The sequence below is a fragment of the Aphelocoma coerulescens genome, chromosome 10 (genome assembly GCF_041296385.1).
Source record: "Aphelocoma coerulescens isolate FSJ_1873_10779 chromosome 10, UR_Acoe_1.0, whole genome shotgun sequence".
NCBI classification, from domain to species: domain Eukaryota; kingdom Metazoa; phylum Chordata; class Aves; order Passeriformes; family Corvidae; genus Aphelocoma; species Aphelocoma coerulescens.
In genome coordinates, this window is record NC_091024.1 from 16943493 (window position 1) to 16969225 (window position 25733).

General features: G+C 39.1%; 1 protein-coding gene across 8 annotated transcripts in view; it reads left to right on the forward strand.

The window, feature by feature from the left end:
• Window positions 1–24430, forward strand: part of TLN2 (talin 2) — a 159430-nt gene extending 135000 nt beyond the window's left edge. For 6 of the 8 annotated variants that reach the window (XM_069025514.1, XM_069025513.1, XM_069025518.1 and 3 more), the window contains 6 exons: window positions 560–684; window positions 7345–7470; window positions 9233–9295; window positions 9389–9571; window positions 11703–11828; window positions 12807–24430. In XM_069025514.1, the coding sequence (XP_068881615.1) occupies window positions 560–684; window positions 7345–7470; window positions 9233–9295; window positions 9389–9571; window positions 11703–11828; window positions 12807–12935 (752 nt within the window). In that variant the 3' untranslated portion in view covers window positions 12936–24430. The remainder of the gene's footprint in view (window positions 1–559; window positions 685–7344; window positions 7471–9232; window positions 9296–9388; window positions 9572–11702; window positions 11829–12806) is intronic. The other 2 variants (XR_011154108.1, XR_011154109.1) reach the window with 2 other exon arrangements.
• The last annotated feature ends 1303 nt before the right edge of the window (window positions 24431–25733 follow it).

The following is a 25733-nucleotide window of genomic DNA, read 5'->3' on the forward strand; positions in this document are numbered from 1 at the left end:
TGACCTTCAGATGTGATACAGAAACTGCTTTGGCCTGTTCTACATCGCTGTTAGACACACACTGCCAAAAGTGTGCTTCCTTCAGTCAGTGCTAACTTCATCCCCAACCACTGCCAGCAAACAGACTGCCAGGTGTGCTGGGGGTGACTTTGTTGGCTGTAGCCTGTTCTCTCTACCATTCTGTCAGACTTCTCAATGAACCCTATGGCTTGGTCAAGTTAGGAACCATCTGAGTAAGACCTCTGATCAACACAAGTTGAGTGACAGCTGGTTTTGTTCCCAGTATGGACAGTACCCCTTTTTGAAGCTTCTTTGCTTACACAATTATTAAATAAGTTACTTTCATAAGAGAATAATCCTGCTAAATACTTTTTTCCCCTCTGCTTTACAGTTTTCTCTGGGACATAAATCACTGGTTTCATGCCATTATGGCAATAAAATCAGCTTTCTGTGATGTACATTCTGTATTGGATACTTGAGGTGTGATTGCAATTCCCCCTGTTGGAGTGGCAGCTCACAGTGACACTGAAGTTATTGTCTCGGTCTCCATTAATTTCAGGGACAGAGTGGGTGGATCCAGAAGACCCAACAGTCATTGCAGAGACAGAGCTATTAGGGGCTGCAGCATCAATTGAGGCTGCAGCAAAGAAGTTAGAGCAGCTGAAACCGAGAGCCAAGCCTAAGGTGAGTGTCTATCCCCATTGTTTGAGGTTAACAAAGCAGAGGATGCACGTTGCCTGTAGCCTGGTGTATACTTTGCTACTGGCCACGATAATGGTGTAAACAATCAAACCTTGCATGAGTCTCAGTGCCACGAGGTGCTGCTCTGGATGGCACTTACCCCTGAGGGTAGAGGGTAAAAAGATGCTTTTCAGGGAGTGAGTCAAGCACCAGCCATGAGCAAGCAAAGGAAGATAAGCCAATGCTTGTAATAGTTATGGCATCATTACTGTTGATTATTTAAATTTCTGTTTCCAAACATATTTTACTGGTGTGTAGTCATTCTCGCTTTCTTCTGAAGATCCTTTGTTCACATGTGAATTTGTGTAGTATAGCAGGAGAAAGCAGCAGCAACACAGATGGGATCCACGAGAATGTAAATGACCTGCAGGATTTTCTAAGACTAAAACCAGCATTTTATGCCATGCTCAGAGAATAGCTCTTTCAGTGTAATATCAGATACGTTGTATGATCATTTCTATGTAATTTTCCTGAAGGAAATTAAATTACAGTTCATTATTATATCAATTGGTGTTGCATGTTGCCAGGTCATTTCAAATGTGTTTCTGAAGATATAAAATTAAGCCAACTATTTTCATGTGCAGGACAGAGGGAATATATGAATCTGGTGGATCCCAGAGAATTGCTACCTTTTGCCTGGTGTTAACGGGCAGGTTTTAGTAGAAATTACTATGTTGCATCTTGTTAAAATGAAAAATATGTTTTGGCTGTGTAATTGACTTCAGGAAAGGACTATGTATCTATCTTCCTGTTTGTGCTGCTTTGTAGGTGCAAAACTGTTTTCAAAGTGAAGCTAATGAGAAGTCTTTCTAAAAAGCAAAGCCTCAAGAACATTCAGTGTTGGATGATTGTATTGGTGCAGGGTAGTATTTTGTTATTTAGGAGCATCAGATGAAATAGTTATTGGAAGCTTCAGCCTTTTGAGGACTTCCCACCCCCCACTCCCTGCTTAGTGATAGGAATAAATTAACTCATGAAAAAGAAATGCTCTTTATCTGCATTTTTTAGCAAGTAGATCCATTTTGGTTATAAAGAAAAATGGTCCTTTATAATGAGATTCTACAGAGTGGAGGACACAGGCTGAGTCTGAGGAGTGGGAAAGTCCTCCATCACCTTTTCTATACAATCACTGCAAAATAGCACATGTGTGTTGCCTGGTAACCATGGAGCAGTTTCCTTCCAACATCTAAGCCACTCCAGGGTCATTGTAGTTTCCCAGTGAATACAGCTCTCACACCTGCTCATCATTTAACATGTTGAGTATCCAGCCTGCTTGTGACTTATTGGTCTGTCATTTTCTGAAACTAAAATTCATATCCAGCTGTTTGTTTGATTTGGGATTTCAGCGGCCTTTGCATCCTTTTCAGATGTTTAATCTCTTTCACAATATGGATTATAATCCACATCAAAAGGCACTAGGAAGTTCACAGAGTGGCTCAAATAGCACTTTTTTTCTGCTGCAGACTTGTAGCTTGTATCCTCCCAGAGCATGATTTCCTGTGGTGAACAGGCTCTGTCTTTCTGATGCCCATCTTTGACAACATACAGAATGTTGTAGTAGGATCACTTAGACTAGGTGTAAGGGTTGATTTGTCTTGTGCTCAGTCTATGAAATGCAGGAATAGGAGTTATTTTCTACAATGGAACAGACAATATCCTGCTTTGGTTAACAGCAATCATCATCAAGTGAATTTGCAGAGAAGTCCTTAGTTGTTAATTTTAGAATATCTACCTGCAGGAAATCCATCGTCTTCGTCATTACTAGTTGGTGGCTGATTCCCTGGTTTTTGGTAAAGTTTTTTTATTGGTGCAGGGACTGGGAGTCATTTGATTTAAGCTTGAAATTTTCATCTTTGTGTTCCAGTTTGTCTTTTACCTCTGAAAAAACCCCCAATAGCTGAAGGTAGGGTTTCTTCTCATTTGTTCCACTATCTTCATTATTTTAAAACTTTTCAATTTTTTTAATTTCTTATTTTCCTTGTTTCCTCTTCATATCTTTGCACCTGTCATGCTCCCATTGATGTCTTAGGCTGACACAAATAGCCTGAGACATCTTCATTTTATACTACTGGGAATTATCTTATCCCAGAGAACAATTTCTAATGAGATACAGTTTTCTAACTGTTGCCTGTGTTTTATTGTACAATGCTTATTTTGTTTGCTTTAAATCCTGGTTGTTTGGCTGCAGGTGAATGTGCTCCCAAAATGCTTAGTCCACTAGACCACAGCCCCACTGACACCCTTTAAATATCTGTATGTCTTCTGAGCTTGTATCTTGGAAGAACTTTGAGGACTCTCCTGAGCAGGTGTTGTTACTACTGTCTGTAATACAAAACCTGTTCAGTATTCTCCTTGCCATGTTCAAGGTGGGAAGTGATCTGAGAAGCAATGAGATCTTTATGGTTTATTAAACAGGATTTGGCTGTCATGTTTCCCATAAGTACAATTATTTTTCCTGAGTGTGGATGCTTACTTTTTTCAGTTTTCCATTTGGAGAGTCAGGTGTATTGCAATGCAGGCACATATTTCTTCTGTTATGCAAATATGCTACTGCCTGTAAAATAACAACCCCCAAAATGAGTAATTTTCTGAAGAAGAAAAATATTTTGTCTAATAAAATCTACATGCTAATACTGGGCAAAAAAAACCACTTTAAGTAAAAAGGTATGGTAGATGAGGTACAACAGGAGAGAGCATTGCTGTCCCTACCCTACTCTGTCTGCTTTTCGTGCTTCTGTGCAGGCCTCTGCCTCCAGACACTGGCGCCTTGTAGTCAGTAAGAGTTCCCTGCTGGTAGCTTTCAGCAGTTGGTCCTTTGTTTTTTTAACCCAAGATGAATCAAACCTGGATGCCTTTTTCTGCAGGACTCTGTGTGATATGTTTGATATATTAGGTTGTTATTTAATCCAACTATATATCAAACATATTCCTACAGTGTTCTGCCCTGTCTCCGGGGGTTTTAACATAGTAGAAGGCAATATGAAGGAGTACAGTCACTCACAAGCAGGTTTAGAAGACTTCCTGCAGACTCCTAATCTAATCTGGTATAAAATACATACATGGAGGGCTCCTTTATCAGTAGAGTTGCTCTTGGAGAGACTTTTAAGTTGTGTAGGGCTCTTTGTGACAGTGAGCAGCAGCTGTGCCAAGAATTGACTTTCACTGAAATGGTTATTGTGTTTTCTGTGGCCCAGTGCAGTAACTTACTCATATTGGTTTGCTCATTATGAAGTAGAAGATGAGAGGTGCTTGAAAATAAAACGGTTTGTCTTTTGTAATTTTTGCTACTGTTTTGCAATGAGAGTGGGGGCTCATTTGTTTTCCTATTAACCCTGACTTTATTTACGCTATCCCTAATAATGGAGATGCTGTAGAAAAATGGTTAAAATGCACTACAAAAACATCTTTTTTGTTTTGTTTTCAGTGGCATAATCAACATTTTTAGGATATTCCATTCTACAGACTTTATAGTGAGCCTGATGTTTTTCTGTTCTGGTGACTTCATTTTCCAATCCATTTATAGCTGTACGTAGTTAATAACAGCATATTAGTTTAGGCTTGAAGAAAATGAGATGCTGATCTTCATGGGGGCTGCTTGATGCAGAAGCTAATCACTTGTGTCATAGATCTGGGTTTCTAAAGAAACTCGCTCTAAAATCTCACAACATGGTATTTTCTGCCATGTATCACATCAGTGCTCTCAACTTTATTCATGAAGGCTTTGAACTGACACATGTTGTGAGGGTACTATATATGAGTGTGAACTTAAGACAGTCCAGGAGACACTCTTTTAATAATGGGAATGGTGGAATAATTATTTTTCTTGTAGGGCGTTTTGCAGTGCCCAGTCTTGTGCTGCTCCCTGTCCTTATTGTTAAGGAATGATCTTGGGAGAGCACAGGCAGGAAACACACCCACAGTGCTGGCTGAGTGTTGTGCCGCCTCCCCCATTGATATCCAGCCCTTAGATGTACGTCACACCTGAGAATGCTGAAGGGAAAACCACAGGGAAGGACTAGAAAAGAAGGATTTGTTAGAAAAGATGAAAAGCCAAGAGGCATTCAACAGTTTGAGTGCTGTGTAAGGCTGCTACAAAAATAAATTCTTCACAGAAGGGATCAACTGTCAAAAGAACTTTTTTTCAAAAGTAAAAGAACTTGTGAGATGTCAGGGAATGCAAGACTTGAAAGTTCGAAAAACTTGAGGTATGGCTTGTTCTTCCAAGCCCCAGATTTCAATATAATTGGAAAGAAACTGATTTGGTAAACGGGGGAGAAAAAAATCTGTTACCAGATGAGATACTAAGGTTTAGCTGTCTGTTTTTCCTGCTGAGCTTCACCTGCTGCTCCACGGTGAAAGTTAATCCAGCCGTTGTACAATGGCATTCTCGATAATGCAAGCTTTGATTTCTTGGCATTCTCTTTGAAAAGTAGTAATTTTTGCTTAGGACTTGTGTACAATATTTAGTCCACTCACTACCCTGAACTGAGTTCAAACAACTGCTTTTGTTCAGCATCTTTTTGGTGGCTGTTTTTTCACAAATTGAATTCCATCTGGGCATATACACAGCTGTCCAATAGATCAGACTATGGCCATGAGCATTTTATTAAACTTCAGCAAAGACTGACTCCTCCTTTGTAATAAATAAGAAGATACTGAAGTTCTCACTCGCTTAAGTTTGAGTTCCTGACATTGAGTGCTGACATATGAAGAGTAATGCACATAATATATTTTATGTTGGAAATAAGAATTTAAAAACTTGATAGCAAGAAGTCTAGGACAAAAGTAAAAGTGCAGTAACAGTCTGTTAAATTTATTGTCAGTCAGTGGCACTTTTGTCGATATTTCACTTTCAGTCTTCAGTCAAATCAAAGTCAATAATGCATCTGTTTTAGTAGGGACAATAATTCTGATAGAGACTTTACTGGATTCATTTTAATCACTCTGGCAATGTTGTGATTGAAATAAGAGTTTCATAAGTAAGACTTGAGACATGTAGAGGGCTGATGTGATTGCACTTAGGTATAATAATGTTCATGATGTTGCATTGCAAGCACTGCCAAAATTTTATGTGGAACATGACTTACTCACTTTCCAAAGCTTTGCAAAGACACATACTTTAGTTGATGGGAATAGCCCAATGGCAAGGCAAGACAAATACTTTTTCATGGATTAGGTGGCTTTTCCTAAAAAAAAAAAAAAAAAAAAAAACAACAACAAAAAAACTTTCAAGTGATAAACATCTTTATCTACACATCAGTTTTTCTTTTCAGATGATTCAGTTTTCCTGGTATCTGTGGATCCTATTGTTTCATCTCCTGGACTTGTAGTTATGTGACAGTTACACGAAGTGCTGTAGGACTGAGCCTGCTTGATGGGCCATTTTGTAATTACTCATAAATATCTTTTATTATTTTATAATTAACTACTATTTCATCAAACTACAGTATCAGGAGAACTAAATCTGACTTAAATTTATATGGGTGTGCTTAGACTTGCAAACGAAGTGCCCAATTTTCTAATTCACAGCCCACCTGGCTGGTGTTTCTAAAGTTAGTTGTGTGACACAAGAATGCTGCACTTGCCAAAGTTAGAAAAACCTGTATTTCAAAAGTCTCATCTCTCTCAAGGTAGAATGCCCTGATACTGTAGCCACTAGCCCTACTCATCATATGGCCTTGGATTCCAGAGGCTTGTGATTGGATCACAAACAAAACACATTATGTTGGATTATTTTATATAAAAAACTATTGCAATATATGCCCAGGCCTGGTTCTGTCTAAAATAATAATAACTGTTCATCTCTATCTATTTTGTTAACTGTTCAGAAGCTAGTAAGCATGCTTAGATGGCTAAATGTTTTCAGTATTTGTTTAAATTATTTGAAAGTCAGGAAAGTTCTTACAGAACAATAAATTGGCATTTTAAATAGTAAGAAACCTCATTAGGAGGTTTTGCACATGCTTGTTGAAAGACATGCTTGGATGACTGAAGTGTTCCAGACAGACCTTTGGAACTTCGTATCTCCAAGATCACTAAATTGGACTGCTGCACAAAGGTGCTTTCTGTGCAGTGACAGGTCTTAGCAAAAGCTGCTAAATCTATGCTCTTGCTTGGTACCTACTTTACATTCCTTAGTACAGGTGAATGAGACAACACACATTTATCATTGTTCAATGCCTTAAGTCTTCAGGTATTTAGAAAATGCTTTCCCTAGTTTAGCAATCCTGGAAGCCACTGTTATGGCACTACAGAGATAATCTTGATAGGAAAAACAAGAATTTCTTTTCAAACTTCCACTTTTCTGAATGTAGTTTAGAGTAGCCCTAGCAGAGGTAATGCCTTAGAAAGCTGATGGCATTCTTTAAGTATCTTGTGTGATACTCTGTTTCAGTGTGGGCAGCCACAAGGGCAAGCTAATACTTAATTTATGTTGACTCCCAGCTTTAATCCACACAGAACTCCTTTGCAGAAAATGATATTGTAGGTCTTACCGACTTTACTGATGCATTCCAAAATCTTCTTGTCTTTGTATATGTCCTCAGTCTTGAAAGTGTAATTGCTTTCAGGTGAATGTGTAACATTGTTTTTTCTTGGTTATAGCAAGCAGATGAGACTCTGGATTTTGAAGAACAGATCCTGGAAGCAGCTAAATCCATTGCAGCTGCTACCAGTGCCCTTGTGAAGTCAGCTTCAGCAGCCCAGAGGGAACTGGTGGCTCAGGGAAAGGTGGGTAAGCAGGACATGTAGCAACAGTAGTGGGGGAAAGCACCGAAAATGAATCCAGTCTCCCAACTGTTCTGTTAAAAACAGTAGGAAAGAAGCTTGGGAATGACTAATGGAAATGTAAATTTTTCATTGCTCATCACAATACACAGCCCAGATCCAGTTCTGTTTAAAAAATCCCACAGTTAGGTTTATTTAAACCTCACAAATGGTGTTTGGTTCTTCAAATGATTCAGTTGTGGGTAGTTTTACTGTGGGGGTTTTTCACTTCATGAAGATCTGTGATTCAAGCTAGTAATGTATAGTCCCACACAACAGTTTGGGGATCCAAACCCAAATGTCACAATGTACAATACTGCTCTGGACCGGAACAGCAAAAGGCATCAGTAATTGTGCCCTCAATGTCTTGTGATTCAATGGGGACACAGGCCTGCATGTAAAGTCAGTACATTTAAGTAGCTGTGCTTGTAGTTACTGTTGGGACCAATGGAAGGAGTGTTTACAATATGTCGTATCCTGTAGGTGTGGTCAGAATTGAGGTTTTGTAAATCATTTCATATCCATCACTATTTTTCACACTTAGTATACTCTGAAATAGAAAATCTAAACATCAACCAGGTATGTTGCCTGTGAGAACAATTTATTATAGGACCATTGTTGTATAGTTATGGTTTCCATTTTCACCTAATTCTTAACTTGGAGCAGGCTGTCTTATGGATCCCACAATCAGGCTATGCTGTCTGCTTCAGCCTGGATTCGGGGAAGCTAGTGCTTTTGGCTCTAGCAAGAGCACAGAGCACTTAATCTGTGGTCTACTTAAAAGTACCTGTTCAGGGGATGATAAGGCAAGAAAACCTTGAAACCTAAATAATTTAGGGACCTAATGGGTTTTTTTTGTATAACTGATTTTTTAGTTACATAAAAGTATTACCATATCTACGAGAGAACATACCTTCTGTTTATGTTGGTGCTGCACTTAATGATTTGATTTCATTCCCTGGAATTCTCATTATGCACAAATCCCTGTTTCCATTTCTTTTAAAACACAAGCTTCTGGACCATGTTTGCATTTCACATCTTCCAGCTTCTCTCCCAAAACCACTCAGACCCAGGCAGCTGGGGGTGGAGGTCTGGCAACCAGTTATAGAGTTTAGTTTCATTGCTTTCATCTAACATGGGAAGAAGACTGTCTCCAAATTGTTGCTGTTACTGCTGACGCCACAAACACTTCAGTGGAAAAGCCATGCAGAAAACTGGGCTGCTGTCCTAAACTGCCATTATTAGGCATGAAGGCACTTGGAGGGCTTCCCTGTGAAGCTTTCTGATCTGTACCTTCCCAGAGTGCTCACATCAGAAGAGATGAAAGAATAATGTAAATTCAAATGTATTATGGAGACAGAAGTAAGTTATTTTAAAGCCTGGGAGTTAAGGAACTGCTGCTTCAACTGTTGCTTAGGCTGTGGCTTCAACCACCAGTAATATGCTAATTACTGGTTATTCTGGTAATTACTTCTGTGTGTTCCAAGAGTGGGTCAGCTGAAGCAGTATAGTAAGTTGGACACTTCCTGAGCAGGCAGATGTATGCTGGAAGCTCAGTTACTCTGACAACTGACTTCCAGTTGGATTTTCTGCTCCTGGATGTGCTGGGCACAGTCACAGGTACAGGTGTTTCCTTTCTTCATGGATTACTGCTTGTCTAATTCTGAGACAAAATAATTGTATTTTCTGTTTTCTTGTAAGCCATCTCTGAACTGTTTTTTTTCAGGTTGGAGCAATCCCTGCAAATGCAGCTGATGATGGACAGTGGTCTCAGGGACTTATTTCTGCTGTGAGTAACTACTTCTCTTGAGAAAACTGGCACCTTCCCTGAAGAAAGAATATCCTGTGAGAATAGACAGTGGCTTTTTTTACTGCCTTCTAGGCCCGAATGGTGGCAGCTGCAACCAGCAATCTCTGTGAAGCAGCAAATGCATCAGTTCAAGGCCATGCTAGTGAGGAGAAACTCATCTCATCTGCCAAACAAGTTGCAGCTTCTACAGCACAGTTGCTTGTGGCTTGCAAAGTGAAGGCTGATCATGACTCTGAAGCCATGAGGAGGCTACAGGTACTTGTTTTCTTAACTACTGAAAACCTGCGGTAGTGCTATGTAAACACTTTCAGCACTTCAAGATTATACATGTGTTCAACAATTCCTTTAAGTGCTAGCCTGGATTGTGGTCAGTCTTCCTTTGTTTCTAGGAGTCAAGAGATAGCAGTTGTAGATAGAGCATTTCTAAAATGGAGAATCATTGTTAGACAGTAAGAAGAGAACCTAATGCAACATCTCAAGTCTGATGGAGCTTCTTTACGTGAAACTGGTTCCCTTTTACTTTTCACATCCATTTCATGCTGAGCTTCTCTGAACTGCTGCTGAATTAACACTGTGTTTTGATGGGTAAAATCTAACATCTCCAGAAGTTTTGTTTGAGGATGGTAATTTTTAAAATGACTACAGCCTTCTCTGACATCATGCCCTGCAGGCTCAGCCTGGAACATAAGAACTATTTCAGCTGCTTTTTTATACCACCCTTGGTGAGCAGTGAAAATTCCCCTTTTTCTTGTACTTGCACAGGTGCTACTAATGGACACTCAGTGCAACAGTTCAGGTGTGGATAGGCAGAATCAAGTCCAACAGAAATACATATAACTAAGTATCTGTCTGAGCATGAGGAACTGATGTCATCATTTTTTTCAAAGTAGAAAAATTGTTTAAATATTTAGGAGGAAAAAATAAATGTATGAATGCGTGAGAAATCTGTTTGCTTCTATAGAAGACAGTGGTATGTCATAGGGCACTTACAGGGCTGAGATGGTTTTAGTGCTTTATAGTGGATTGATGTAGATTGACATTGCCAGAGGGGTGTGGGGAAGGTGTCAGTACCCAGAAGATGGTTCTGTCCATAGTGCAATATGCTCTGTAATATCCAAGGGCCAGGATGGGTCCGAAGGAATTTTAAATGCAGAACAAACAATAGAAACAGGAAGAAAATCAACTACTAGAGACTTTTCTCAGCTCTGATAGGAAATGTGGGGTTCTCAGTCATTGTGAGCAAATATTGTTAAATAGACATCAAATGTGAGAAATTGTTAGGGAATGTGAAAAGGAAATAAGCCCAAGCATGGACTGAAATTGAAGTTTGCCATTTTACCAAGTTTCATTTTAGTCCCAGAATTAATAATGAACGGAAGAGCAGTTTGCACTTGGAAATCATGTCCTTTATCATAGCAAAAACAGTGAGTTGATGTCTACTAAATATTATTACTGGTGAACTTGCCAAAACTACTAAGACTTTTCAGCTGACTTTGCCCCCAGCAGAAATGTTTTCACATAGCTTTAATCAACAGGTTGGATTCAGGGCTTTAAATGTTTTGCTTTTCTCCTATGTACCCCAATTTGAACTGCATTTCCCATGAATGTAAATTTGGAATGCACTGTTACAGAATCTTCCAAAACTTAATGAAACAATTGGAAATGTTTCCATTCTTTCTGGATGAGCTCCAGGCTGAGCAGAGCAAATTTCAAGTAATTTTTCCTTGGGCCATTTCAGTGAGAAGAGTTGAAAGGGAGATGTAGCTGGAAATATGGGATAGGACTGGGGGAAGGTGGGGAGGCAGGTTCAGAGCCGGTCCATGTGGCTTCCCTTCCTAGTGCCAGCATGTGGGAGCAGATTGTCTTGGCCTGCTGGCAGTACCCAGTTCAGACAACAAAAGATGTATTTTTACAAATGTTTAACTGTTTCTCTTTAGAAATCTGAGAATTTTTAGGAAATAAAAGTTTAAATCTGAGATAGCCATGGCTGTGTAAGTTGCTAACTTGCCCTGATGAAAGTCCATTAATTTAAAAACTTAATTGTTTTATAATATCTTTATACACTAGCTTTTAGTTTCTGTTCTTCTTCTCAAAAAAAACAAAATCTGATCAGCATAATATAACTTGCAGTTTCATCCACTGTTTTATTTCAAACTGTAGGAAAAAAAAATCTCATTTGTAACTTCTCCAACTTTGAGCTTCTTAAACAAAGGAATTTTTTTCTTTCTGTAGCACTGATTTTCAAAGATTAATTTGCTTTTCACTGGGGAAAAAAACCCATACCTTTCCTATGCAGTCAAGCAAAGATGTTTTAGTTTTGATGTTCGCACAAATCCACATTAGTTACACATTTTCCTTATTACTGAATTTCTTACCTTTCTCAAAGGCTGCAGGAAATGCTGTCAAGCGTGCATCAGACAATCTTGTCAGGGCAGCCCAAAAAGCAGCTTTTGGAAAAGCAGAGGATGATGACGTTGTGGTCAAAACGAAGTTTGTGGGTGGCATTGCTCAGGTTGGTACAATCACTCCAGAAATAAAGCAGGGAAAAACCATCACAGAAATGAGCAGTGTTACAATGTCCACCTGCTGCATTGCAGGCTGGACAAATCTATTTAGAAATCTATAATCAATTACTTGATGCCTCATTATCATGTAACCCCTGACGTAAGAGCACAGGGATGCGCTGAGTGGTGTCTGCACTTCTCCACTGAGCATTTGCTGTAATAGCAGTTACCATTGTCCAATAGCTTTTATTTTTGTTCTGATTAAATGAATGGATCTTTTCAGAATTCTCTTATGTACTTTAAATGTTCCCAAATCTTAAATGAAACAATGGTTTTGCATATATTTAAGCAAAGAAAAAAAGAGTGAGAGATAAAAACCAGTGTTACTGTGACCATAATAATTATTGGAAAATAATAACAATATTTAAAAGTAGATTTCAAGGCTTTGTATCAAGGAAGGTACCAACTTCTAGATTCCTTATAATGAATGAGGTACCTCATATTCTGTACTTGCTACTTAAAAGATACTGGATGTGATTATTTCTGCATATCTGTACTACTGTAATTTTTTCTTTGGCGTTCTGAGATGCAGGAAAATACTGTGGATAACTGCAGTAAGGAATGTTCAATTTTACTGTCACTCAGACATTATGTTAAGACATGGTGCTAATTCTGCATGTTCTAAACCCCCACTCTGCTGAATGTTGGGAGAATGCAAAGCTGTAAAATTCATAATGGATACATGGTAAAACTGTGGTGGTAGATTCTTTTTCTTAGTCCTCTTTATGAAACAAGTGGGAATATAATACTTTTCTTGATGGCCTAGTCCTGGGATCTGGAAAAATTTGAGCAATTCCTGATGAAGTAATTGAAATTTGGTGCTTCTCTGGAGAATGCTCAAGGGCCAGCTGGGGCATCATAGAGAAAGAAATCTTATTTTACAGACAGTATTCCTTGCTGTCATAATTCATGCTTCTGTTTTCTAGATCATTGCAGCCCAAGAAGAAATGCTGAAGAAGGAAAGAGAGCTGGAAGAGGCAAGGAAAAAGCTGGCTCAGATCCGCCAACAGCAATACAAATTTCTACCCACAGAGCTGAGAGAAGATGAGGGTTAACCTGCTGAGATTTTTCTTCCTTTTTATTCTTTTGTTTTCTTTTTTTCTTCTTTTTTTTTTTTTCTTTTTAAGAAATAAGCTAAAGGGGGACAGCACATTGAGAACTGCTCTAACAGCATACTGGTATGACAAGCACTTAGATAAATAAACTGTCATAGCTTTGGATGAGCAGAGGGCAATAAACACTTGTTCTTTCCCATCTGCTCAGCTGAGGTGCATGATGATCAAATAATGGTACGGTGTTAGGTTCATCATTCCTGTTCCTCCCTTGACTTATATCTCAGGAGAGAATGTTTCACTTTTTACTAAAGATACTAAGTCAGTATTATTGTCACTTTCCTGATGCTTGAGGTATTTATCGTTCCTTGACTTGTTCTAAAACACTGATAATATTAGTAGGAGAAGAGTCAAGAAATATTTCATATGATAAATATCACATGAGCTGGTGGTTCTCCCCAAGTACCCTTGTAAAAAGAAGACCAAGATGGAGAAGGATGTATGGCTGAGTGGAGAAACACGCATGAGTGTGGGTTTGAAGAAGAAGCCTGTCCTCTTTCAGTGTTATATAGCTGGTTCACCCCAAAACTGGAGGAATTGTCTCTGCAGCTGTTTGCACTACTAGTATTGCTCCTTACCTGATACCAACAAGCTTGTACAGTATTTAGGTTTACAAAATGTGGCAATAGCCATTCTTTAAAGAGCTCAAAAAACAAAGAAATTGAAACCTTGTCACTGCCTCAATAATAGCAGGTTCATGAAAGAAAATGCTGTTTCAATTATATACCTCTAATGTGTGACTACTTTTACAGTATTATACACACATACTCATGCTCTAACATTGGACTGAACAGTTTGCATTTTGTTTTTTAATTGAAATTATCTGGTTCGTACTGTGGTATTTCTGCTAGAATGTATCTCAGTTAAAAATGGGAAATGCCCAGTACAGCAAAAGACTATCACAACTCTTGTTTTTATTTTAATAAGTACATTTATAATTATTATGTTTTGAAACCTGTGGGAATTGTAGGAGAAAAGAATAAGTGATTTACAAGTAGATTTACAAGTTTTCCTGTAATATATTTTTTAAAAATTTGGACTCTAGAGAGTTTGTTTTCATAATTGCTATTGATGAAAATGTATTCACCAAGGAATCGCAGAGAAGAAATAGCAGCAATTTATCAGCAATCTTTGTCTTCAGCTGCAGAAAGGTACAGTATGCTCTCAGTATCTCTGTTGTGACCTAAACAATAGAAATTTGGGTAGAGTAACATATTTTACTCTGTCAAAGAGAGAACACAAGTCACAGCAACTTTAACTAGCAAAAGCTAAACTGTTTGACTAACTACAGAAACACCATCTCTTCTAACAGTAGTTTCCAACATGTCTCCAACTCCACTCAAGCTCTCTTAAACAATAATGCCAAGTCTGTTTAGGTCAAAGGATGTTGCCCCTCCAGTCGTTCTGAAGGCTGTGCTGTCCTTAGACCCCGCCAGGTATGTTCAGCTGAGCCCGTTGTGTTCTGTGCATAGCCACCTAGTTGTCATTGCTGCAGAAAGTACTTGTCTCGTAGACTCCCAGTAACCCCCTAGTGGTAGGTTCATCCGTTTAGATAGTGCTAACTCCTCATTTAAGTTACCTGCATGAGATAGAATTATCAGGAATTTTGTCACACTAGTACTAAATATATAGCCAAAAAATTGCTAGAGAATTAATAAATATTGAAGTGTACAAATGTTTTTATTGTCTCTTCTCTGGTACTGACATATTTCAGACTTAGTAGAGTGGCTGGAGAATCCACAATCATGAGAGGAAAAAAATTGGTATATCCCAAATGGAATCACTGGCATTGACAGATGTGCTGTGATGTGTAGGCTTGTGTGCAAATGCAAACCCTGTACCATCAGAGATGTGCAATTCCAAGTTCTTTGATTTGCTACTTCAACACAATCAATTTGGTTTTTCATTCAACTCACTGTCAAGAGTGTCACAGTCTGGAATCCTACACCAAAAAAAAGGCTTCCTGTTAAGTCTTTGGGCAGAAGGTTAAACTGGTATTTATTGCTGTAAGACCTAAATAAAGACCACTCTAGTGATAGGGATTTTCTGCTGCTGTTGGTAGGTTCAACTCCTTTGCAGCTTATGCCTTTCTCTTGTCTTACCTGGATGGCCTCACTTTCTGATCTCTTTTTCAGAAAGATCTGCAAAGCAGTTTTGTTACTGCTTCCCTTTCAACCTATGTTTAACTCTTATTTGATCTCATTACAGCATGAAGAAAGATGATGCTGTCTTTAACACCATGCCACTATTTTATTGTAGGTATAATACTGATGTAATATACTTTGGTCAGGATGGTATTTGCCAGTTTGATATAAGCCAAAAAAACCTTGTCAAATGCAACTATGTATGGAAATTATATAGCTAGAAAACTTTATCAGTATGTAGAAGGTAAGAGCATGTTCAAATGGTGCTCCAGGGAAGAGTGTTTGGGAAGTCCATTTTAGCACAGCTATTTTCAGACTTCTCTGTTTCTGATTTAGTGCCCCCTCTTACATGACAGAAAGTATTTTCTCCTTAGCTGTATGCTCCATAGAGGAACCACAGTCAGATGAATAGCTGAGCTGGACAACTGAAGTATTTTTTTACTCAGACTTTTGGGTCTTCATTTATGAACCATTAAGAGAATATAAGGTCATCCTAAGTCTTTCTATTTCAGTTTTTTTCTTGCTGTTATAATTTGCAGTATCGCTGAAGTCCATGTGTGAACGTCTGTGGAGTTTGGATCTAGCCCATGCACTTCTTTGGCGTGGGGACTTGCAGCAGGAAGTGACAAGTTGGAGTAAGGGGTAGATGCTAATTGATAAGAAGGACAGATGTTTACTTTGTTCTTTTAACTTGTGAAATGATGAATGAGCTCTGTTGTATCTCACCCTTCTTCATGTGGAATTCACTCTGAGAATTGTATGCAAATTAAAAACAAAATGTCTCAAAGTTCTTTGTGTGCAAATAGTGTAATGTCATTTCCCCAGCTATTCAGAAAATTTAACATTTTATCATTTGTCTAAGCTTTTATATATCAGAAGCCTCAAAAGTTACAAAAGGTTTGAAACAAAAATTGAATTCCAGACTTCTTTTCATCTGTCCCTTTCCCTTTGATTTTCTGCATGTTCATTACTTAATTCCTAATGAAGGGAGAAGTACATAAATCTAGAAACCTCCTCAACCTAAATATGTTTAGATCATGAGTGCATTTTTGTTTTTCATCAGTGCTTATCGAACTGATAAGATATTCAGGCCAGGAGTATGGCATTTATCATCCCTACGTATTTTTTTAAACTCTTGGGTTTGGGGTTTTTTCCCCTTTGGGAGTGGGCTTGGTTTAGGGGCAGGTATCTTATACTGTAAAAGTTTTCTCCTTATGTAATTGTGTCATGGTTAACAAAGAGAGTTATCTGCCCGTAATTGTCATGATTTCTGAAACCTGCTTTTCTGTATTAATGTTACTTGCATTAAACACGTTGTGGTTGGTCATGTTAATGGAACAACACATTTCTGGGGCACAGTTTATGATGCCAAATGCAAAAACTGTTCAGTCAGGTGAGTTACAACTCTGTTACAAATTGCTCTCATTTACCGAGCTATAAATAAGTGCCATTTTGTCACTTAAAAAAAAAAAAAATAATAAAAGAGCAGTACAAACCCCTGTCTTTTCTCAAATTAGTGCACCTTGTTGCAGTGGAAGAACCTCCTGTTCAAGATGGTTTTGAAATTTTATGCTGGAGTTTCTAGGGGTTTGAACTCTCACTTTGTCTTCCTTTTAAAGTTTTAACCCCAAGAGAGGCACAATGAAGTTTGTAGTCATGCTACCATACCAATATGTATTGTATTTATCTGGCCATAAAAATAAGTAAGTAATATATTTTAGTTTGGTCTTCACCAACAATAAGCTCCTTGAAGGAATTTTTTTTTTTTTTTTTTTTTTGCATGCAGGTGTTTGTGTTGCAGGGGTGGTCGTGCAAAGGATTTGCTCCTTAAGCAAAACAAGGCTGAAGTTGCCTGTAAGAGGTTAAAATTCCCAGGTGACAGAGGAGAATGTTCTGTTTCAAGTTCTGCTGCACAGACAAAACTATCAGTGCTTACTTTGTGACATGTCAGTATCAGGTATACTTTGTGACCATTCAATATCCTTAAAGTAAATCACAGAAATATATGGAAAAATCAAACACCAGTTATTCAAGGGTGTTGGATATTTGGTGTTGTTCAGGTTTGTTTGGGGGGAAGGCAGGTTTTGCTTTTATATTTGTTATTATTTACATTTCATTCAACATTTTTTCCAAGTCAGATATAACTGTGTGTGTAGGTACTCCAGTTCTGTGTGAAAACTGTACCAGAAATCTTGCCACTGCTCAGCTGCATTACAAGTACTTTAATGTTGCTACCAGAAGGGGCTGTTTCTGGCATAATTACACTCATGTCAAAGTGGGATCTTTTGGGTGTTCTCTGTGTTCATCAAGTGGCTCACCAGATGCGTATATTATGTCTCTGATGACGTGGTAGCTTTTTCTACTCATTCTTCATGACAGAAACAAGACTGAAGACGCTCCTCTTCCAGTGATGGTTAGCTGAATAATGAATGGGGGGCTGTAGAGGCCCTAGGGATGTTTTAGACTAAAATATTTTAAAATTGCTATGAAAATAGATACTACTTTAAAAAAAGGTATTTAGCAAGTTTGCTGCCTGTTCGTATTTTCTGTATAGCGCGATTTTAATTTATAATTTAATAATAATGTGTTCAAAACATTCTAGGCACTGCTTTAGAGACTCCAGGAAAATTAATTCTTTTTGCTTGCACAGTATTGCTTAAAGACTTGAAAACTAAACCACAATGTTTTGACATGCTTGGATCCCTTTTGACCTTATCTTTCTTTACAAGTTTGTTTGTCTTTGCCTTTCTCTTTTGTTTATGAAAACTGGATTCTTTCCTCCTGGAACGTCTTTTATCAATATATACAATTCAGTTTTCCACCAGTGCAAGTCAGTTGTGTTTCATGTGGCAGGAAAAATACTAATATGTGGTGTTTACTCACATACTGCCTAATGTGGATGATGTAAAGCTTATCTTAAAAACATGATTTTATTTCCATCCTGGTTATTTTCTTGAAGTATATTTATTTATTTTAAAAATTAATAAGGGCTGCTGACTTTGTACCATTCTAAAATGTCCACTGTGAGGGTTTATCCGTGTGAAGAAGGTTTCTTCTGGCATGGTTATATGTAACCAGGTTTTGCTATAAATTTAAACATATCTTTATTAAAAAATTACATGGAGCATTAAGTTTAGAAGGCCAGAACTTTTAAGATGAAAATTTGCTCATGGTACTGATTCAGATGTTAATTTAACAGTCAGAGGCATTTTCAGGTTGTGGAAAAGAGGCTGCATTAGGACAGTGAGAAAATGTTGCTGGCTATTTTCTTAATACAGTTCTTGCTCTTAAAGTGCCAAATTTAATAAAACTAATTGGAATCTTTAATGCCACACAGATGAATATACAGCACTGCCTAGGCTGTTAGTATAACCCTTTTGTTATAGAATAATTACCTGTACTATGCTCCATCTTCACTGAATGTGTTTCAAAATCAGGTCTTTGTGGCTGTTTGTACTTTGTAAGGGGCAACTGACCAAGTAAAAAGAATAGGGAGGGTTCTTCCAGCATTATAGTTGGATGATCTTCCCATTCAAATTGCATTGCATATTCTAAGTTATTGGTTAAAATATTTAATTGAACATAAGTCACTGAACTGTTGACCTTATTAAGTCTTGAAAAGAATGGTCAGATTCTGGGGCAGTGGGTGTGTTATAAATATGTATTTGCACTGTCTTGTACATTTTCCAGTTTGACCATAAGTACATTACATGTATTAAGGATGTACTGCCTGATAGTAGTTCATCAGCCTTGCTTCCAAAACAGAAAAAGTGTTTGTCCCAGTTCACTAAATGCTGTAGCACATATTTACATTATTTTTTAAGAAAATCCTTCATATTCTATCTCCAGTATAGTTGCCTCAATTTGGGATTAAGCCTATGCTTAAGAGATTTCCAAATGACAGTGTTTCAAACCTCAGAGAGACAATGCTTGGCCCATGGGCTTTACTGCAATGGTATTAGAACCACCTCTTCCATCATACCCATTCCAAGATCACCACAGCAGATTTCAAGCATTAATAAAAATAATCTGCTCTTAGAAACCATTTCGTATTTGTCCTTTATAGAGCACTAAAAATTAGTCACTCCTATTTTACAGATGGCAAAATTATGTTGCAGGAAGGGATATAATTTGTTCAAATCCATAGAGCACGTTGCACTGAATGCAATAGCCAGCCCAGTTCCTGTGATCTACATAGAACTAGATAGACCAGTAGTAGCCATGTTCAGGAAAGGGTTAATACATATATTCCCATCTAGTTCATAACTGGTCTGCATTACCTTTTGCATTAATGTTTCTGCACTCTGTCAGTTCCAGAGAAATCAAATGCATTCTTTATTGGTAACTGTATAGCAGAGGGACTTGAACAGTTACTGTGATTAGTGCCAAGAACAACCATCTTTCACTGCCAAGGTTTTAGACAAACATTCTGTCTTCCAGAGTTGAATTTAATCTGCAAGAAACTCCGCTCAGTTCCTTGGCTTTGCCTTACATTGTAACCGCTCCTGTTAAGGGACAAGCCTCAGTTCCCTTCCATTTAGGACTTACTGCACTCTTTTTCTCTGACTTTTTCTACAAGAGAAGTGACAGCTTTAATAATTTGGACAAAAGCTCTGCATCTTACTTAAATCAGCCTCCTGCTTTCTCAAAGCTTCCTGGAAAATACGATGAAAATCCTGAGGCACTGAAGCCTTTAGTGTGACACTTTTAGGTACAGAACCTGTTTTGAAGTTTACTCAGAGGTGCCCTTAGTCAGCTGCAGTTATGCTACACTAATGATTCTGGTCTGTCTGCAATTACTTACTCTTTGCCTTCAGCTATATAACCATGAGTATTTTCTCTCTTCTAAATATTCATCTCTTGTTTGCATTTTTTAATTGTAAATGAGTTGAAATGACACTATATTTCTAAAAGGTCTAGTACAGTTTCTCAAAGTCCAGTCTGATTAGTGTGTTTTAAGACATAAGGTTTTTTTTTAAGACTGAGCTTTTGCTTTATGAAGTCAGTTGTGATTTTAGCTAAATGTTTGTGTGTGAGTGTAACTTTGAGAATGTTTCTTTTTGCCTTAGAAAAATGCAAGTGAATGAGAACTTTAATGACATATTGCCGTTCTTGCTGATCTCATATATATTGCTGATCTCTTCTGATCTGGGGCTTCGTGTTACTGAGATTTCACATGTGAAAACTGTGGGGAAAAAAATAAAGAGTTCAAAAAGATGACCTCAGAAAAACAGCTTCATCAGTCATTCCATTGTGTTTGGCTTGCATTCCAGTTGCCATACTCTATCATTTAGTGGTGATAATAAGGCTATTTAGGGTAATTCTCAAACTAAACCACTGCTGTGACATACATGTGATGCTTCCAGATTCCTGTAGCTCAGCAATTCAAACCACAGAGAAAATTTTCTGGTTAGTTTCTTGACTGTTCAGGAGTCATCTTGGATCTCTTCCAAATCACAGGAGTGGCTCCTTATTACATGACCAGATCCCTCATATTTTGGTTTGTCCAAGGTCTTTTTATTTGAAAATAGGCTAGATGCAAAAATTTCTCTTCAAAGGATGTCCTACTTCTCTCCTGGAACTGGAAAAACTGAATATGCTGAGTATTTTGTAGACTAAATGTTTTGTACAACAAAACAGGCTGCCACTGTATCCATCTCAGAAGAGGTCAGAGCCTATTCACATCTTCTTCCCTATCTTAAGGATAGGGAAAATTAAAAGACCCATTAAAAGAGAACCTTCCAATTAGTCATTTTTCAAAAGTATTTGGTTGCAGCAGAGTTCATACTGCTTGATCCCTATGTAGATTCATAATGAGTAGATTCATGATGTCATTTGTTGAAGATAGCAGGTACTCCCTTTTATTTTGTTGTTTCATATTCTTCCTTCTCCCTGCCAAACATGCTGTATGGTTCCTGGTATCCTAATTGCCTCTGAGTGGAGGGAGAGCTGCTGGATACAGAACAGAAAGTTGCCTGTATTTTCCTTCTGGGACTGTATGGCAGGCACAGCTTAGGGAGTGGCTTTGTTATTTGCAGAGGTCTCTCTCTAGTGGGTCATATTATTGCAGTGGAACTGAGAAGCCAGCACAGCTTTGGATATGTGTGAATGTGTCCTGGAAATGGGGCTGGCCAAACACTGCAGCACAGAGAAGTCTAAATCCTGTGCTGGAGACAAAAAATAATCCCTGTGACCAAGGGCATGGGGTCAAAACATGAGGTAACAGCTTTTCATCCTTTAATAGACATACTGAAAGACATCACTGCATCTTTACTGTATTGCAAAAGGGAAACAGGATAAGGATCGGGGGAACTATATTTGGATTTTACTAGCAGGTAAATGCTGTGTTACTTTCATAGAATGGTTTAGCAAAACTCTAAAAATACATAAATTGAGACAGCAAGCAGACCATTTGAGGCTTGTTTCAGATATTTGCTTCCAGACAAGCATTATACTATCTGTAGTTGCTCCCTGCCAGTAAAAATGGCACTGTTGAAAGGCTAAGTCAAACTTGCAGTGACATTACTTATGAATTACAGAATTGTATTTAAGATCAGGTGAACTCAAATGTTGTTTTAGTCCCCTTTGATGTTGCAGAAAAGTAAATAGTGGCTTTTAAGACATCTGTGCATTTCTGAGAGTCCAAGCCACCTTAGAGTTCAAACAGAAATATATGTAGTAACTGAGGCATGTTGAAAGCCATGACTTCATTTCTTAGAACTTTAACAGCTGTATAGCTCAAAGACAAATAACTCATCCCTGGCTGTTCCCTGTAATAACACAGACATCCAGAAAATGCCTGGAATTTTTTTGTTCACTACTTGGGATCAAATTCATCTGATTTTGTTTCCCTCTGGACTAAGAACAGGCTATTCTTTATGTTGCAGCCCTAAGGAGAAATTTTACATCCCACTGCAGCTTTGTTTCCACACATCGTATGGTCCCTGGAAACTTCTACTGTGTTAGTAGTCATTGTCCAGTCTCACATCCAGCCCCTTCCATCAGCAGTGAGTTCCTGTTGCTTCATGTAGATTTTCAAAGAAAAATGCGTCTCTTCGCTCAAAAACCGCTTGGCAGCTCTTCAGCCTAACTGTTTCCCCAGAGCCCTGGGGAACTCTGTAAAGAGCTGCTTCCTGCAGGGCTCATTCTAGGTACCAGTTTTGAATGCTCTGACAACCTTTTTTTTCTCCTACAGAAACTTCCATGGTCAGAAACCGAGCTGTCAAAACACAGCATTTCAAAGGGCAGAAATTCTGAAATCAAAAGGAAGTTAGAGTCTGTCCCGAGAGTCAGAGGGAGAAGTGTTTTGTTTAAGCATAAGAGACTGAGCCAGTCTCTGCATAAAAACGGCAAAGAAGGTAAGTACAGATTTGGGCGATAGGGTGCTATTTAAATTCACAATAGTGTTGGCATAAGAGGAATTGATGTGTATTGGTCCTGAATTAGATTAGGCAGGAAGAAAATTCTGGACTGGACTTAAAGAGAAGAAGTCAACCTGGTTTTGACATCAAGAATGAGAAACAGGCTTTAACAGTCACAGTAAGGGTTTGGCCTCAGGGCCTTACTGTCTCTGTCCTTTACGAGCGTTTACTTTGTGATGGGAACCCAATGTTAGGGTTCCAGGATAATCGGCCTCAATGATTGTATCTAAACAGTTGCCCAGATTACTGCAGTCCCTGCAGTCAAGACAACCCACGTACAAGTGTGTTAGAGCATCCACAAGTGTGTTAGTGCATCCAGTCCATTTCTCTGCTATTGCAAGTACTACTATAGAGAACATTTTCTGGTGCTTTCACCCAATCTACCGTTTTAATATACTTTTTAATGCTTTGCTGGAGCTCCCTGTAGACTGCTCTGAAAGTTTTTTCTTGTCAAGACAACTGTAGTTGATTAAAACAAGCAAGAGGATGAAAATCTAACGGGATTTGTCTCCCAGAATCCTGGGTGTTTATAACCTGCCCTTCACCAGTCAGGGTTATGTTGAAATCCTTACACTTCTCTCACAGCCTGTCCAACTCTTCAGAGCTTTATTCTCTTACTCCTTCATTCATGGTTTTCACTGCCTGTCATAGGTTAGCAAGCATAGTCCCGGAAGGGATATCCTTGCTAAGGGGTGCTTACAGCTTCCTCTGGGACCTGATAGAACCTATCAGTGGCCAGTTTGAATATGGACAATTCTTTAAGCCACTTAAAGTTGTGACCGCCTCTGTGATACACACTTAAGAATAGACAAACTCCCACCCCAGCTCTCTCTCGTTTCCGGCGCTGGGACAGGTGGCTGCAGGCCCCGTGCAGGGGCCAGTGGGCCCGGCCAGGCCCTGCTTGGGCCAGGCCGGGCCGGGCCACAGCCAGCCTGGAGCCATGGGCCTGTTCCAGCCATGGAACCCCCCCCCCCACTGCCTTGCCGTGGGCAGCCGGAGCGGCTCGGAACCTTCCCCCCCTCTCCACTGCGGCCGAGATTCAGCAAAGCGGCACCTCTGTCCGGCAGAGGTCAGGTGACCAACTGCCATAAGCCACATTCCAGCTGCAAGGCCGAGGTGAGATTAACCCTTTTATTGCTGTGAAGAGCTGAAAACCTGAGGGAAGAGAGAGAGGAGATGCTTAAAGCTGAAAGTCTGTTGTGAAGCTATGATATATCAGAGTATCCCGTTGTAACTTCATGAAGATATGGGGGGTGGAGTGTTCAAGTCATAAGCAATAGGCAGATACTGCCGCAGCTGTAATTTCATGAGAAGTTTGGACAGAGAGAGATGAACCAGATGAACCAGATGAGGACTTTTGCTCCAAAGAGGAAAGGAGAAAAACCTCAATTCCTAGAGATGTTTCCAGAGATAGTCTTAAAGATGAAGATGACCCTTTGCTCCCAGGAAAGGAGAAGGGCCTCTGTTTTTTTGTTTCTGAACAGCTCAACCTTAAAATTGTACCCCAGAAAACTTTCAAGAGTGGACCCTCGAAAGCAGTTGCGGGAAAAAGCTGCAAGTCGGGGGAAGGGACTCACATCGCAAGCAGAGAGACTCCTCTTCCTAAATGGACTGAACAATATTTGGAAGTGGGTGGCTGTCTCGGTGTGATACTGTTTTCATAGCATGAGCAAAAAGAGACTTCTCTTTCTAAATGGACTGAACAAGGTTATTATGGAAGTGGTAAACAGACTGAACATCTTAAGGGTTGTCTTTACATTGTCAGTGGGAGAAGGGAGGAAGGTGGGGGGAGGAGGAGAGTTCTAAAGGTGGTATAATTGTTTTTTCTTTTCTTCTTTTAGGTCTGTTAATAAACTTCTTTATATTCATTCAAGTTGGTGCCTGCTTTGCATTTCTCCTAATTCTTATCTCACAGAAGATAAACAGTAATGAGTATTTTAGACCAAACCACTACACTAAATTGGTGTTTCCGCCCGGTTACAAACTCAACCCGCGACACTGCCCCAAATCAAATACAGTCTTAAAGTTGACACTGAGTAGAGAGGAAGGGCATTTGAGTGACAGAGTCTGCTGCTGCTAAATTGCTTTGATGCTTCTGCAGCCCACTGCTTCTTGCAGGGGCCACTTTCCAGCAGAGCCTGAACTGCTGTTGAAAACTGCATTTCCTGCTACACAGAGCTCTCAACCAAAGCAGAAATCAAAATGAGCAAATCCAGTGCAGACTCTGGCAAAGATCACCCTCTCTTCATATATAAAAGGGAAGCATTTAGCCTGACCTCATAAAAGACAGAACTTAAAGGACCATTCTACACTTTGAAATTCTACCCTCAATGGCATGGAAACAAAATGCTGACTTGGGAATTTCAGCAGCTCATTTCACGTTCTGCTCAGCCCACTCTACTTCCTGAACATGAAGTGGCTATTGCATCATCCCAGGAAAATGAAGGTTATTGGGTCACTGCCTGCCCTTGTAATCTGCTCAGTAAAGAATTTCTCAAGGGTATAGACTAGTGCCCAGAATAACATTTAATAAGATCTGGAAAATTATGCCTTCTACAAGCAGAGGCCTCTTAAAAGTTTGCAGGAGGCCTACCGTTTGGACGAGTTAGCAGAACACCCTGCTCTGTAAACATCACTTAAAACAGCTGCTTCCAGGAGCCAAGGAAAGAAATAGCTAAGGGAGAGTCCACATGACTTTGCCAGAAGCTTAGTAACTTTCTTAATATACAGGCCTGTGCTAAATGGAGGAAAGTCACTATCAAGATCCTACTTGCCTCTAGAATATGTCAGTCAAACGCCACCCTGGAGTATAGGTATGGCTGGAACTTCATGCAAAATAGTACCGTGTTTTCTCTTGCAAGTGTCGTATATTCTCTGTATGTGAATTTTGAATTCCTTTCCTTTGAGGGACAGAACAGTATCTGGATTTGTGTACCAGACCAAAAAGGACAATTACATGACTTTGTTCTTCAATTGGATTGCACCTTTTCACCAGGGAATGGATGCTGGGATTTAAGGAAACCTCCCACCTACTGGACAGATGCCACAACAGATAAGATTAAACTTATTAATAGCAGAAAAGTGCTGTCACTGTAGAAACTCAATGTTGTGCCTTGTGATCTCAGACTCTCTCTCCACTTGCTCAGGTGATGATTTGACTGTGAGCTTAGAGGCTT